General features: G+C 43.3%; 1 protein-coding gene across 1 annotated transcript in view; it reads left to right on the top strand.

Moving 5' to 3' along the window:
* CACNA1C (calcium voltage-gated channel subunit alpha1 C) overlaps window positions 1–15,798 on the top strand; it is a 489,781-nt gene that overhangs the window by 400,499 nt on the left and 73,484 nt on the right. The window contains exons 20-28 of the mRNA XM_009647934.2: window positions 1,194–1,323; window positions 4,877–4,936; window positions 8,613–8,719; window positions 10,513–10,600; window positions 11,744–11,851; window positions 12,545–12,597; window positions 12,705–12,851; window positions 13,728–13,929; window positions 14,385–14,481. Coding sequence (XP_009646229.2) covers window positions 1,194–1,323; window positions 4,877–4,936; window positions 8,613–8,719; window positions 10,513–10,600; window positions 11,744–11,851; window positions 12,545–12,597; window positions 12,705–12,851; window positions 13,728–13,929; window positions 14,385–14,481 — 992 coding nt within the window. The remainder of the gene's footprint in view (window positions 1–1,193; window positions 1,324–4,876; window positions 4,937–8,612; window positions 8,720–10,512; window positions 10,601–11,743; window positions 11,852–12,544; window positions 12,598–12,704; window positions 12,852–13,727; window positions 13,930–14,384; window positions 14,482–15,798) is intronic.

Genomic DNA, 15,798 nt, shown 5'->3' with positions numbered 1-15,798 from the left:
TCCCTGCCTTTCCAACACAAATGTGTGAGAGCAGTACTGTGAGCGGAGGGCTGAGCTACGACATGGGGGAATATATCTTTCCAAGAGTGAAGGAATGAGCTCACTGCCCAGTGATCTGTGCAGTACCATGTATCCCAACATCTCCCTTGGGGAGTTGGCCTCCAGACAAAGCCCTGAAGTAAGGCAGGGCTATAAAAGCACAGCTGAATTCAGAGCCAGTCTTTCCACAGCAGCGCTTGTGCCACTTCTCTTTGGATATGTGCAACAGGGAGGGACTGATGATGATTGGGACTCACGGACTATAATGCTAGCTTTGCCACCCACCCACTGTTACTTGTGGAAGAAATAAATTAACCTCTGCAATCATCTGTAAAATTGCTATAATAGTGGCTTGGAGGCTTAACAGCCAAAAGTAGAGCTAAATAGATTAATGAAGTGCCTCTAGAATTATTCATAAGACTGTTATGAGGTTTAATTCCTCGTATCCTGATACCAATGTATGGAAGGTGCTGTAATGATCTCCAGTAAGCATGCTGCTGTTGGATGGAAGATTGCTACTTCTTTACTTGCTAGTTTCCCTATAAGAGTGCCATGCACTTTATGTTAGGGTGATGTTTAGCAGACACTCCACGTGGCATGATGTCCTCCCAGAAGCCCTTTGCAAATGCCAGCCTGCCCTATATCCATTTGGCCAGATATGTGCCCTGTTAGCAAGGTAGATCCCCCATAGCTCCTGTTCAGTGTCCCTCCAGCCCCATCTCAGAAAGACATTGGCCAGCCCAAAGCCTGTTTCTGCTGCTTTCCCCCCTTAATGAATGAGGAGTGGCTCTGTGAATGAAAGCAAGGGATATAATTTTGGGTTGGCAGGTTTCAGACCACATCTAAATCACAAAAAGCTCTGTCAGGAGGGAGTGACTGTTCTCCATTCAAATGCAGCAAGCGTGAGTCCTGCAGGCAGCTGATCACTCCGTGTGCATCGCTGCATGGCGCAGAGAGCCAAGGCTGCCCAGCACCCAGCAGGGCCAAGCACAGCTGCCTGGGCCCAGCATTCTCCCAGTTGCTGGGGCAGAGGGAAGCTGCTCTGCCCAATAATCCTCCAAGGCCAGTCCTGCTGGTAAAAGAGGAGGGGGGAATGTTTCCCAGGTCTTGCTGTTCTCTGAGAGATAAAGTTGTGCCTCTCCTCTCTCTTGCAGGTTTCGTGTCCACTGCCATCGAATCGTTAACGATAACATTTTCACCAACCTGATCCTATTTTTCATCTTGCTCAGCAGCATCTCCCTGGCGGCTGAGGACCCTGTCCGACACCTCTCCTTTAGGAACCAAGTATGCTTCCCATCCTCCTTCCCTCGCTGTGTATTAAAAGTGTGGTACACGCAGATCATGAGTTGAAGCTGGGAAAGGGAGAAAAGACTGCATCAGAGGCTTCGGGAGTGACCCGCTTCCCTGATTTGTGCCTTTTGTAGGCTGTGTGTGAAATCATTGGGTTTTGCAGGGGACATGAGTCAGTGCAGAATTTGGCCTCTAGTTAATGTCAGAAGCGTGTGTAGGGGAAGGAAGGACAGGAGGCTGAAGCAAAATTATTGTTGCCTGGGATCAAGGCATTAGAAATGGTCTGTAGAAATATTGATTGGGATACAGATCATTCTAATTCAGGGGATTTGCAGGTTACTTTTGGAACATTTGTTCTCCTGCCACATGTTTTCTTTTGACTAAAAAACCCAGGGCCTGATTTTCACTTTGTTCACACTGGTGTAAATCAGGAGTAGCATTTTTGAGTTTGATGCAGTCACTCTGGGGGAAATTGGTGTCATCAAGGTTAGAATCAGGCTATTTGAACACAAGCTGCAAAGCTATTATTAAATTTGAGATAAACCTCAGAAAATACACTGTGCTTCTCTCCTCACCAGCCTGGGGGAAGGAGGGGAAAGTATTCATCACAGAGATACATTCCAGACCATTCTTATGAGCCTTTTGAAATGTTCAGTGCTTCCGTAACTTTGCCAGTGGTTGTTTCCATTAGTTTGGCATCACTGCAGAAATCAGAAGAGTCAGGAGTCATATGTGAGACTTTGGATCTCTGCTGTCTGCAGTGGCATTTTGGTGTCTTTATGCTGGAAAGGCTTGCTAGGCTTAAAGAGTGGGAGGATTTTTTTTGTTGTTCAGTAATAAAACCTTAATTTAATGCTCAGTGTCCTACCTCCCTGAAAAATCCTGGCCTGAGCATACATTTAAATACATACGTGCATGCAGAGAAGGTGATAATAGAGGTTTATTCCTGAGCTTATCTCAGAGCTGCTTTGCATTTTGTCCTGAAGGAGAGTACTAAATAATACAGTCAAACCTGTGCAACCAATGACCCACTTGTGCATGGCTGAGTGTGCCCACCATGTAGGGATAAATGTATGTCAGTATGCATTAGTGCTGCAGTATGATGTCAGCTATCATATGGGCTTCTGACATGCCATGGAAGCTGCCGCAGAACCGGTAGCAGAGGGATTTAAGTGAGAAAAACAGTAGTCAAAGCTGGTTGTCCTCGATAAAAGAGCTGAAGGTATGGGGCAAAGTGTTGTATTGCGTATTTGAAGCCACTGATGTTGCATGAAAGTCTGTGTTTAATTTTTGCAGGTACAGATGTTTAAAATGTATCATACAAGGGGACAGTGACAAGATGTTTGGGTTGCAAATGTGGTCTTGCCTTTACACTTTGACAGTAGAACAGTAAGACTGTGTCCTGCCCTGTGCCCACAAAGAGGCCTGGGAGGGAAAGCAAGCAAGCTGAAAACAAACTAACTGCCTCTAGCTTCACCCTGGGGCAACATAATCAGGCATTAACCTGTGCTCAAGGACACATGAGGACTAGTGCTGCTGTTGACGCAAACCGTCCCAGGGCAGGAAGACAGGAACAGAGAGAACGTTCTCCAGCATGGGCTGGCAAAGAGGCTTGGACACCTCTTCTGTCCTGGGGCAGGCTAGTGGCTGTGTCGTTCTTGTGTCACACAGGGCACCGGCAGCAAGTTTTTGGAAGTGCCTCCCCAGTCTGATCAAACAGCCTTCAAAGCCGAAGCAAGTCCTAAGACTTTATGTGCTCACAGTATTCTCCTGTTTGCATCTTGGCAAGGTGCTCATTCATTTTAATATATTCTAGAGTAAATTCATCTTTAGGTAATAATAAATATGCCTGCTGATAAATGGTACTGCCTACACAGGTGGAGCAGTGATCATTTTCATTAGGCATGATTTCATCTATAAGGGACGTCTTTACTAGCTGCAGCTTTGGGGCTGGATTCACCCGTATGCTCTAGCTGCTTTGCGGTGCTTTGATGATGTAAAGTGGCAGCAGGTACAGCTTAGTCATCCACTTTAATCAAGTTTATGGCTGCTTTATGTTGGTGGAGTCATGCAAAGCAGCCTGAGAGTACCCATGAATCTGACCCACTGATTATAAAATTATTCCATTGATAAAATAACCAAATGTCAGGACCTACAAGGCAGCAATGCAAGGGGACATTTCCAGTTATAATGTGTGTAAATTAATATAGGATGCAATTGAGATCTGTCCATCCTTGAAATGGCCCTTTTTTAATTCTCTAAATTGCAAAAATTGATAGAGCCTTGAAGAAGTAAGAAAAACTTGGGGTCAAAAATTGAGCAGTGACCTGAAGAATTTTAAGTTACTCAGTAACAGTAAGTGATACATCCCCCTTTTATTCAGTCTCTGCAAATTAGTCCAGATTTGGATCATCATGCTTAAATAGTGCAATCTAAAATAATCCTGTAGTTTGAGGTAGCTACCACACTGCCCATGGCACACCGAGCTGTAAGAATCTAGCCACCTATAAATCTGAGTTATGGTATGAGCATAGAGATGCAATAAACACCCTTCCTTTTATTGCCCTTCTGGTTTGAAACTTGGTTAAGCTAAACCAACAGTATTCCAAGGGCACGATACTTTTGATTTTCATCAGTTGTAGTGTAGATAACACTAAAATGGCTTGGGATATTGGAATACATCGGAAACAAAGAGACTTTGGTTCTCATCCCATTAGTCAATGAGAATCAATCCCATTTGCTTTTGTGGGATGCATATTGATCAGCAGTGAAAGATGTTTTTGTCATTGATGCTGTTACTTTGAAAAGCACTTTACGCTTCCAGACTTGCTGTTGCCTTCTGTGACACTCTCAGGCCACTTTTTGTGGTCAGCTACGCATGCCACCGGTATCCCCATCACCAGGCCTAAGTTCACGGGAATGGTGAGTGTTTCAGCTTGCCTTGTTATCCCGGATGCCAACAGACAGATGCAAGATTTAAGTAGGCACCTTTAGCACATAACCAAATTATGGTTGCAGTACAAGAGCTGGGATTCTGTTCAATTGGCAGAGTCTTTGTTATTCATCCTAATCCAGGCCAAATCAGGATAGAGGAAAAAAAAAGAGCTAGAGTGTGAATTTGCAGTTTGCTTTTCTTCCTTTGTGAGAGGCACAGAACAAGCCTGAACATAAGTTAATATGAAGGAATCTCATGTTTTCCACTGAGAGCCCAGGCATCCTTGTATTCTGTTTGGAAGTCTATTTGGGAAAACCCTTGAATCATCTGTTCTTTATCAGATTAAAAAAAAAAAGAAGAAGAAGAAGAAAGGAAAATCCTACAACAACAACCAAAAAAGTTATTTTGCCTCTAGAGCACTCCTGGGACTGTAACTCAGAAAAGATTTCATGGAATGTGCTTCTTGTCCTCTGTGCCAGGACCTTCGCTGCCTTGTGCTCCTTGTTCCCCTGTTAAAAGGCATATGTATTTGATTCTGAACTGTGATTTCCCCGTTCAAGTGATCAGTCACTGATCTACCCACCCTGCTCCTATTCCCTTTTGTTTTTACAGATTCTCTTTTATTTTGATATAGTTTTTACTGTCATTTTCACCATTGAAATTGCTCTGAAGGTAAAGTGCCCATCTTCTCTACCATTACTTGTTCACAAGCTTACTAGTTTTCTGCCACTATCTGTTGCTAACACACACGCCTGTTTGTTCCTGGGTCACGCTCAGTACCACTAACCCAATTGTGCTTATTTTTCAGATCCTAGGCAATGCAGACTATGTCTTCACTAGTATCTTTACATTAGAAATTATTCTTAAGGTAACCAATCTGAGCAATACACTCGTTTTCTCCTTTCTTTCTTATCAGATTAGTTTTCCTTTCTTTCTCTCTTTCGTTCTCTCTTTCTTTCTCTCTTTCTTGCTCTCTTTTTCTTTTTTTTTTCCTAACCCCATTATTATCTCTACACAAAGGATTGTTTATCTTTTTATTTTATTGGTTTGGTAGTTGCTTAAAAAGTCATCTGTGAAATTTTTATATTCAAACTTGTAATTCAGGGCCTATATCAAACGAATGCTTTTTAGGGTAATCGCAATGAAAGGATGATTCTGTTGGGAAAAGTAAGAGGGGACAAAGAAAAAGGCCATCACCTCATAAATTTCTCCCTTCTCCCTCTACCCTGGCCCGTCTTTCGAAAACAGGATTTGTTTGCTGTGCAAGGAAACCTGAGCACACACTCCTCCTCTTACACATGCTACACCCAAAGAGAAGGTCTCCATTCTGCACAAGTCATGAGGCCGGGCCAGAGGGTGGCTGATGATTTCTGTAAGGCTACAAGGTGCACAGTCAAGTAGGAGACAGGGAGCGCAGTGCAGAAGCTCACTTTTTAGGTGTTGAGAGGTAACCAAGCATACAAATCACTGAAACACCATGGACTGTAGCTGCAAATGAAAGTTGCTGCATCACGTGTTTGAAACCCGGCTTCCCATTTCCCAGGAACATGCTCTGTACCAAGGGAAATGTGCAGGAGAATGGCTTAGCTCAGAAGAAAATAAAAATAGGCTGCCTTGTTCTTAACTCTAATTTTCCCAAATTGGTAGGCTAATAATTTAAATAACAGTAATCGAGCAAAGTTCTGGCTTTCTAAATGCTAGGTTCACTTGGAAGCTTGGCTTTTTTCTCAGCAAGCTAGTTCTAAGTGCTGGCAGGCAGTACCTTAGAGCTGCTCAAATCTCACAGCTCAAGACCCTAATAACAGTATCCATACTGAAGGCTGGCAAGGAGGGTGGCCCCTGCATATTTTTGTAGAGAAACGTGCTTTTTTGATATGACTTAAAATCACCAAAGCCATAACAGTCTCCAAAGAGGTGCACGTATTATACTTGTGTACATTGTGCATCTGTGTTTAGACAATAAACCTGAACGTGCACAGACCAAATGGCCAACCAAAAAGGCCTGTCAAAAAAGGAAAATATCTCAACAGCAACATTTAAAAATAAAACCATAGTTCAAGGCACCTGTTTGAACATACAACTACTAATTCTGCTTCCATTGAAGCAAATGGTAACACTCCTAATGGCTTCAGTGGAAGCAGAACCTAACCCAGCCCATTGGCCTATTGCTCCGTTTGCATCAGGGGAGTGTACTGCACAATACCTGAGCCTTCCCAAGGTCCTCCTATTAACTTCAGTGGATATTCTCTGGGTTCAAGTAGGAGAGGAGTGCAAGGACTACAAATGTTTAAGAAATTCTTCTGGTTTTATCCTGTCAATTCCTGCCTCACAAGTTGCTTGGTTTCTCAGGGCGTGTTTCTCTGCTGCCTTGCACTGAGCACAATGTTTTGCACAACAGCAAAGTTAGTGTGAATGGTAAGAAACAAAAGAATAAATGGCCACAGGATGTTCAAGACTGTAGAGAAACAAGCTCCGTCTGCCCTCACGTTGCTGATGACACCTGCAAGCCTCACACTGCCATGGTGGAGTCTGGTGGATGTCAGCAAGGTGACCACCAGGTTTTTTTAACTGGCATTCTAAAAGCTTGTTCAATGCCCTAGATGGGAGGCAGACATAGATTATACACTCTACGAGACTCTCTTCGGAGATAACAAAATCTCTCAGCAGGCTTCAGAGAACCACAGTTTGCATAGAATTTAAACTCAGCAGAGCTTCCCCTCCTGATTTCAATGGTGTCTCCTTTCTTTCAAGATTGCCATACAAAATCTAACCAGTAAAGGGCATCTTTATCATCTTTGTTATGGCAAGAACCCCTCCCCCCTTCCCCAATTGAATGTGTCTATAAGTATAAATTCTAAGCCAAGTCCAGAGTTTATACTTCTTCCCCTTCTAAGTTCTGTCTGACTGACTGATAGTCAGTTCCCTGATGTCATGGATGTTTGGTGAAAAAAATAATCTGATATGCCATGTGCCCTTCCACCCTCCTCTGAATAAAGCTGTCACAGGTACGCATGGCTGGAAACCACTAACAGACACACCATCCCGAGCTAGAAAGCAGGAGCTAGAAAACTCCAGTTTGAATTTCTAGTTCACACTTCTCAGCTGGGAGTCTGACTCGTCATTGAGAAACAGTCTCATGATGTCTGCTTCAAGTTCCTTCAGACATGTAATTTAGATGAGATTCAGAGGACCAAATTTAGAAGCCTGTATTCCTAACCTAGGTAATGGAGGTAGATTAGCAGTTGTGGGGATGGGGTTTCTTCAAAGCAACTACATAAGATCGCTCATCGAGTCTAAGGTAGGTGGTACAAATACCCCCATCGCCCCACCCTCTTTAACCACGCCAGACCCATTTAGTCATATTCTGTAACTGAGCTCAGTATAAAATTCAAATTCTGAGCTCAGAAGTATTTAGGTCTGACATTGTGGCTGAGACCCATTTCTGTTTACACTGCCATTTAATCCAGTTCTGGAGCTGTGACACCCTCCCCAACACTAGCAGGTATTCAATACCCCTTCTTACCCAGAAAGGGCAGAGAGTCCCTTGTAAAATATGTAAAATCTTTCCCTTCCTCTACGGGGTGATGTTCATAAAGATTGCCTCCACAAAGAAACCACTCTGTCTCGAGGAATCTTACCTTGGGATTTGTGAGAGAAAAAACAAAGGGAAAATGCAACTGTTTCTAGAATGAAAATGGAGGAAGCAGGATAGGAGTAGGAAAAGGGATAAAGGATTGAGCTGAACAGAAAGAGCAAACTGAAGAGAGCAGGAATTCCTCCTGTTGCTTCAGTTCAGCTCTAAACCATCAAATCCCCGAGGGATTCTGTTTTTTCCTTCATGGAGGGAAGAGACCTCAACTGTCCACTACAGCTGGTCTAAGCATTGAAAAACATTACAAAAGAGTCCTTTTTATTTTATATTTTTAATTCTATTTAACTAAAGAGGCCTTTATATAACACAAGCATCATACTCACAAGTGTTCTCTGCTATTGAAGAAAAAGGGAAAAGCAGACGGTTGCAAAGAGTAGTTTTTGCAAGCAGTCATTCTGCTGCTTTGCTGATTCTAAATGTTATGTACTCTGTGCACTCAAAGTGCATATTTTCCTCACTGAACCTAGAATCGGCTTTCCCTAGCTAGGTCTTTCATAGTTATCTTACTGTCTTCTTCACTCTCTTTTCTTTCAATGGGGACTCAACTTCTCCTTTGGGGTCTGGGGGTAAATTGCCTGCTATGTTAGAAATGCTGCCCCTCCCCAGTTATATACTCTGAGCACAACCAGATGTGTTTGGTTTCTGAACGGATGCTAATGGCGAAGTGTGTTTGTGTCTTCATGTGCCCTCCTACAGATGACTGCATACGGGGCTTTCCTCCATAAGGGCTCCTTCTGCAGAAACTATTTCAACATCTTAGACCTGCTGGTGGTCAGCGTTTCTCTCATCTCTTTTGGGATCCAGTGAGTGAACCATTTTCAAGTGGCTTTTTTGGGGACATCATAGGGCCAGGCTGGGAGGTGATACCTCAGTCTCATTGTCCTATCTGGGTAAAATTTTTCTCATGAGCCTGGAGGTATTTTTCTCAGATGATTCAAGACCGTTCAAATTCCTCTTCAAGAGGGGAGATAAGAACTGGAAAATGCTATGCTAGTGATCTGGAGTGGGGGATCTTCCAGAAAGAGCAAATGAGAACAAGAAACTTGGTCCTTTGGGAATCATGACACATAGCTTTGTTCCAAGATCTCTGATGCATTGTATCATTCAGGTGACTGATCATTTCAAGTGATAGGACGAGGGGGAATGGTTTGAAGTTGCACCAGGGCAGGTTTAGGCTAGACATTAGGAAAAACTTCTTCACCGAAAGGGTTGTCAGGCTCTGGAATGGGCTGCCCAGGGTGGTGGTCGAGTCTTTATCCCTGGAGGTATTTAAAAGAAGGATAGATGACGTGCTTAGGGACATGGTTTAGTGGTGGGATGGCAGGGTTAGGTTAAAAGTTGGACTCGATGATCTTAAAGGTCTTTTCCAACCAAAGTGATTCTATGATTCTAAGTGACTTACTGTTCCCTCCTAGAGCATTCATAACATCTTTGGAAAATGTGGTGGTAAGGTTTTGCTACTTCTTAAGATGTTGTGGGTCTTGGTCAATGGAAGGCCATCAAGAACTTGAAGAGCTGTGTGAGAATCTGCAGAGTACCAGTGGTAGTGACAATTGATCCTGGTTCTATCGCGCCACTTTGTGTTGGTCGATCTGTTAATTTACTTAATAAGCTATAGATTTACTTGACTATGTGGAACTCTATGTGTTGGATGGGGAGTTTCCTAAGTAGTATCACATCTGATAAGAAATAACCTCCCAATTGTCACCATTACAGGTTAGCAGCTCATGTATATTAAGTTCCAGAGCTAAGTCAAGCAGAAGAATTTGTCAGGTCCATTAGGCTTTCAGTCAAGGTCTTAAGAATGGCACAGTGCTTGTTTTGACCTGCTGTTTCTTTCTTACAGAACTAACTAGACTCTTAATATGGTAGCAAAAAAACTATTCCCCAAATCAGTGGGAGGGCCTGATGTCATACAGCACAGAGAAGATTCTCAGCCAGGGTTTTAGTCTTGGAAGATGCAGAGAACTCTGTTGTAGTAGATAGTTCTGTTCAGTACTTAAAATTAAGTACATAAGTCATCCTAATCAATTCAGTGGGCGTTTCCACATCCTTAAATTTATGTACACACTTAATTGATTTGCAGGATCAGAGGCCAAACACTGTGCAGGATCAAACTCCAGGTAGACGGTATACCTTTAATGCTGGAGTCACCTGGAATTTCCACTCTCCTATGAATATTTCAGTGGAGTGCTTCTTTGAGCCTTATCTGAAAATGTCTTGTGATGACTGTGTCTTGGCACAATTTCCTTTAGATAACCACAGAGTATTTGGCAGCTTGTCCTGCTTAAAAAAATACCCTGCCCATGTTCCATTCCTTTCATTAATACAGCAGAGATGGTGAAAGCCAGGAGAACGTATACTGAGCCTGCCCAGAGCAGGAAGCAAGACCTGTGGAGATAACACCAGAGAGTAGTTTCCTTACCCCTGAAGTGCCGTAGCAAAGAGTTGATTTTCTAGCTATCCTAAGCAGTCTAAAGCTATGTAGGATTTCAAACAAAAAAGAATGGGTGAAATCCATCTGCCCTTGCAGCACACCTGCAGCACACACGTGGATATTGCTGTATCTCTCAAACCTTCCAATACTTTCTTTCAGGTCCAGTGCTATCAATGTGGTGAAGATCCTGCGTGTTCTGCGAGTGCTTAGACCACTGAGGGCCATCAACAGAGCCAAAGGACTAAAGGTTAGAAGAGTCCCAATGCATTCTATAAACTATAAATTCAAGTATTTTCAAACTACAAGGACTTTTGCAATGGTTCAAGTAGTATTTCAGCAGAATCACAGAATGGTTGAGGTTGGAAGGGGCCTCTGGCCCCCTTACTTGTCCAACTCCCCTGCTCAAGCAGGGCCATCAAGAGCAGGTCATCCAGGACCATGCCCAGATGGCTTTTGAATATCTCCAAGGAGGGAGACACCACAACTTCTGTGGGCAACCTGTTCCAATGCTCAGTCACCCTCATGGTAAAAAAGTTTTTCCCAAAGTTCAGATTAACCTCCTGTGTTTCACTTTGTGCCCATTGCCTCTTGTCCTGTCAGTGGGCATCACTGAAAAGAGCCTGGCTCTGTCTACTTTGCACCCTCCCTTCAGGTATTTATATACATTGAAAAGATTCCCTCAAGCCTTCTCTTCTCTAAACTAAACATTCCCAGCTCTCTCAGCCTTTCCTCATGGGAGGGATGCTGCAGTCCCTTAATCATCTGTGTGGCCCTTCACTGGACTCCCTCGAGTACATCCATGTCTCTCTTGTACTGAGGAGCCCAGAACTGGACACAGTACTCCAGGTTTGGCCTCACCAGTGCTGAGTAGAGGGCAGGTATCACCTCCCTTAACCGGCTGGAAGTACTTTCCCTAACGCAGCCCAGGATACGGTTCACTGCCTTTGCAGTGAGGGCTCAAGTTCAACTTGGTGTCCACCAGAATCCCCAGGTCCTTTTCAGCCAAGCTGAGTGGCCTAGCATCGCCACTGAGGTTAAATGTAGTTTGCTAGGGTTATAGATGGGCTTACAAGCCTATTTTAACATAGCCTTGCTGTATTAGATAAACTCCTTCCTGTGGGCTGGTGGGTGCCCAGCTATGTAAGTTGGTGCTGCTGGAAGTTTCAGAGAGCTGAGCTCTGGAATTTGCTGGTGCCTTTCTGCCTGCTTCTAAGAGTACAGTAAGGAACATAACAAGTTGGTCTTCTCTCACCTTTCCTGAGACATTACTTAATAGGAAATAGTTAGATGAAATTATTTTGTTTGTATTTTTAGACTTGGGCTTCTCCCTTAGCCAGAGCAGCTCAGAACAATCCTGCAAGTTACTTTTCTTCCTGTCTTCCATTTGCAGCATGTGGTCCAGTGTGTGTTTGTCGCCATCCGAACCATCGGAAACATTGTAATCGTCACCACTTTGCTGCAGTTCATGTTTGCCTGCATTGGAGTTCAGTTGTTCAAGGTAAAACCTTTGGGCCTATTCATTCACCCATTACACTGAGCTATATTCTGGGGTGGGAATCAAAATAGCATGAAGAAGCCTGAGGAGAGATGGAGTCTTCCATGTGAAAGACAAAACGTTTGGGGCACTGTCAGTGTTAACCTGGGGTCCTGCTACCAGGAGTTCCCCAAAACCGGACCAGGCATGTTCAGAACTCCTGCCCTTCATCTGTAGTCATAATAAATCATCAGTAGCCTTTTTCTTCCCTAAATAGCTTGTGGCATGACAGTGCCAGGGAGGTGAAGGGGGATGTTCAAAATGATTGGTACTTGCAGGCTGTCTATTCCCCATCTCATATAGGAAGGGGCGTGCCAGAAAATCACAGGAGGTTATTCATTCACTTCTTTATGCCTCCTTTTATTTCTTTGCTCTTTACCACCCTTCTGACAATTGGTATTCTGCAGCACTCAGTAGTCATGCACCTCAGTACATACACATAGAAGTACTGTGTAAGCAGATGAGAGCCTGTGCTCTGAACTACCCAGATGCAGGCAACTCTCGATCCAGTTTGCTCACATCTATCTGCAAAAGAGCGTGTAAACATACTCATAGTTCGTTAAGCAAGTAGTAAATGCAGTCTCCTTGCTACATGATCTGCCCTAATCCATGCACAGTCAGGAAAGGAAGTTTCATTCCTCTTTCTTCCTTTTCAAGGGCAAGCTGTACAGCTGCACTGATAGCTCCAAGCAGACAGCAGCAGAATGCAGGTGAGTCTGACCTTTCCCAGTTAGCCCCCTTCACTAGCCACCCATTCTCAGGGCCTCGTATGGGAAGTGCAGTTCTGCCGTGTTCTCTCTCTCTTCTCCATCCACAGAGGGTACTACATTACATACAAGGATGGTGAGGTCAACCAGCCGATGATACAGCCCCGGAGCTGGGAGAACAGCAAGTTTGACTTCGACAATGTCTTGACTGCCATGATGGCCCTCTTTACTGTCTCAACCTTTGAGGGCTGGCCAGAGTGAGTGCTTCTTGGGCCAGTGCAACACTAGCAATATCCTCATTCATTTCAAAAGAGAAAATTCAAACGCAGAGCATAGTCTTTCCCATTCTATGTATTTAAATAAGTCTAAAGCATGAAATGTAGCAATAGTAGCAGCAGTCATTGTAGTATTATGTACTTTGTAAATTCCTCAGGGCCCACAGGAATTGCTGTTCCTGTACTTGTAACAGTGCACAGCACTGTCTCTAGCTATTAAAAAATGATTGCCAGTGATAGCAATATTTGTTACAAATATTGGCTATATAAATGGATATTAAAAGAGTGTCAGACACTTACCAGTATTGCTCGGTGTTGCAAGTTTTGTGATGGAGACAGCAGGGCCATATGAAATGCAGCAGTGCTATCTCTGCAGTATGGGCAGACACGGGATGTCTTACCAGGCTGTGCTGCCTTTGCCACAGAGTCTAAGGACTCCACAGCTCCACTCTGTCAGAGTGACACGGGCATGTAAGGTATCAGGGGGTTGACCCTGAACTGTGTCACTAGGCAATGCCAACAGCAGTGTTAAAAAATGTTAAAACAAAACTCAGTTCCTAAAAACATAAGCTCTTCTGTCTTCTGTTAACTGACAGACATGCTTTTATTTTAAATTTTAATTGTTCAACTGTGAAAACATTTCACCCCTGAGCAGCTTCAAATGTGTAAAGTTAATAAGAGCCATGTCTTCTCTTTTGCAAGAGTTTACACTCAGATCAGTGCAAGTCTGTGCATCTGTGAGTGAAGTAATTTTGTTACAAATAGAAGAAAAACACAAAGTTAAACTTTATAACATCACCTATAAAGCCTCAAGGCAGTTGCAGATTTTCTCTGCATTGGGCTCCTGTTTGCTTTCAGGTTGCTGTATAGGTCCATTGATTCCCACATGGAGGATGTGGGACCCATCTATAATCACAGGGTTGAGATCTCCATCTTCTTTATTATCTACATCATCATCATTGCTTTCTTCATGATGAACATCTTCGTTGGTTTCGTCATCGTCACATTTCAGGAACAAGGAGAACAAGAGTACAAGAACTGTGAACTGGACAAAAACCAGGTAATTTACAATAACTTGTTGCCACTACAGGTAGAAAATACATTGAGAATAAGCATTTAAGAGAGAAATGCATACAGAGAGGAAAGTGTGAAGATTGCTGACAAGATAAAATGCTAAACTGGCTTCACTGCCATCTTTCAGGAGTCAGGTAAAAAATAATCCTGCTGTAAGATTTGCTCAAGGGGCAACATTTACTTAAAAATGTGTGCTGTACCATTTGGTTCACTGAGATTGGATGAGCATGACAGCATTGTCTGGCCAAAGTAAATGCATATGGAACTCTTCAACAGGTAGAATATACACATTCAGATTACAACCTAAAAGAAATTCTTCTACCAAGCATTTTCATTTCAGTAAAAAACTGGAAAGATATTGTGTTTTTATTATATTTGGAGGTAGCTGACCAGCCCTGTGTTTTGTTTACAATTTTTAAATCTACCCTGCCTCTTTCACAGCGCCAGTGTGTAGAATATGCCCTGAAGGCCCGGCCCCTGCGGAGATACATCCCTAAAAACCAGTACCAGTACAAAGTTTGGTATGTGGTCAACGCAAGTAAGTAAGCAAGCAGAAAACCTTGCAGGTGATGAATTATTAGACTTTGTTGGGGAAAAGGTAGAAAAGGCTGAGGTTGAGACCTACTTTCACCTTCATACCATGCATTGAGGGAGAGAGGCAGGAAGATGAGTAAAACCATTGCACCATGTTCACTCCTGATGACATTTAGTTAAAATGAGGAATCTACCTCTTCTCCTCTTCCTGCTAATATCTGATGCTTTCAACAGTTCTGTTTTAACTCCTCAAAAAGAAACAAATTAAAAAAAAAACCACCATTACATCACAGATCAATTCAGTGGCCACTATAATAACAAGTGACTTCTCAGTTCTGACTTGTCTTCTATGAAATGCAGGAATAAGCCCACAACTGCCACTCACCTGAGATCTGAATTTTAAATGTTGGGCTTTTCTGTGTTAAAGAGTAGAGAGAAAATATTGTAGAAAACAAGGCAGTCAAGGAAACTGGGGATAGAGGGTAGGAAGGTCCTAGTATCTCCTTTATTCTCTGTTAAGAACCATAGAAACTGAATAGAAAGAACCTCTAGAGGCCATGTTGTCGATCCCATCTAACCTAAAGGCCAGATCAGCACCATCTAAAGCATTTCTCAATAGGTGTTTGCCTAACTTGCTTTACTACTGATGCTACTGATTGCCTTACTACCCACTACACCGTGTGTTCATTTTCCTTGCTGTGTGAAGGTTTTCCAAACATCTAATGCGAATCCACCAAAGAAACATTTGCAGCTGGATCTACAAGAATAGCAAATAGAGGTAATAGATTAACATGTGCAGGTGGAACAGTAGTAAAGGGGAAGCGGTCCAAACCTTTACTAAGTAGCCAGCTTACAAAAAAGAAGTCTTACATTCCTTTCTGTCAGGAAATGGGCCCTCATAGACACACACTGTTCTGTACATTTCTCCAAGTCTGTAATTTCCTGGCTTGTTCCTTCCAATCTGTCTCTGCCCAAGGCCTCCCTCACCTCCCTTTCATTTTCAGTTAGTCCCAGACTCCACCTGCCAAGCCTGTCTCTGCACTCTCAGTTTCCTTGGTCACTTGAGCCCCATTCTCTTCTACTCTGTCTGCTTAGGAGCTAGTCTTCCCATCACTCTCCTCCCTGAAACCTGTCACTCTCCCCCTCACCCAGTTAGTCTTTGAACTCCCTTCCCTGGTCTGTGGCCTAGACATTCCAGATCCCCACTTCTCAACCAGTCCTTCTCTTCTCCTCGCTACATGGACTCCCATTACCATTACCCCTCTAAGAACCTCCTTTTCAGTCTCTCTCTGCCCTTCCTATTTAATTACCTGCTGAACAT

Source organism: Egretta garzetta, unplaced genomic scaffold (assembly GCF_000687185.1).
Source record: "Egretta garzetta isolate BGI_Z169 unplaced genomic scaffold, ASM68718v1 scaffold511, whole genome shotgun sequence".
Classification (NCBI taxonomy): Eukaryota; Metazoa; Chordata; class Aves; order Pelecaniformes; family Ardeidae; genus Egretta; species Egretta garzetta.
Note: the sequence above shows the minus strand (reverse complement) of the source record. Positions and strands in the feature narration are given on the sequence as shown.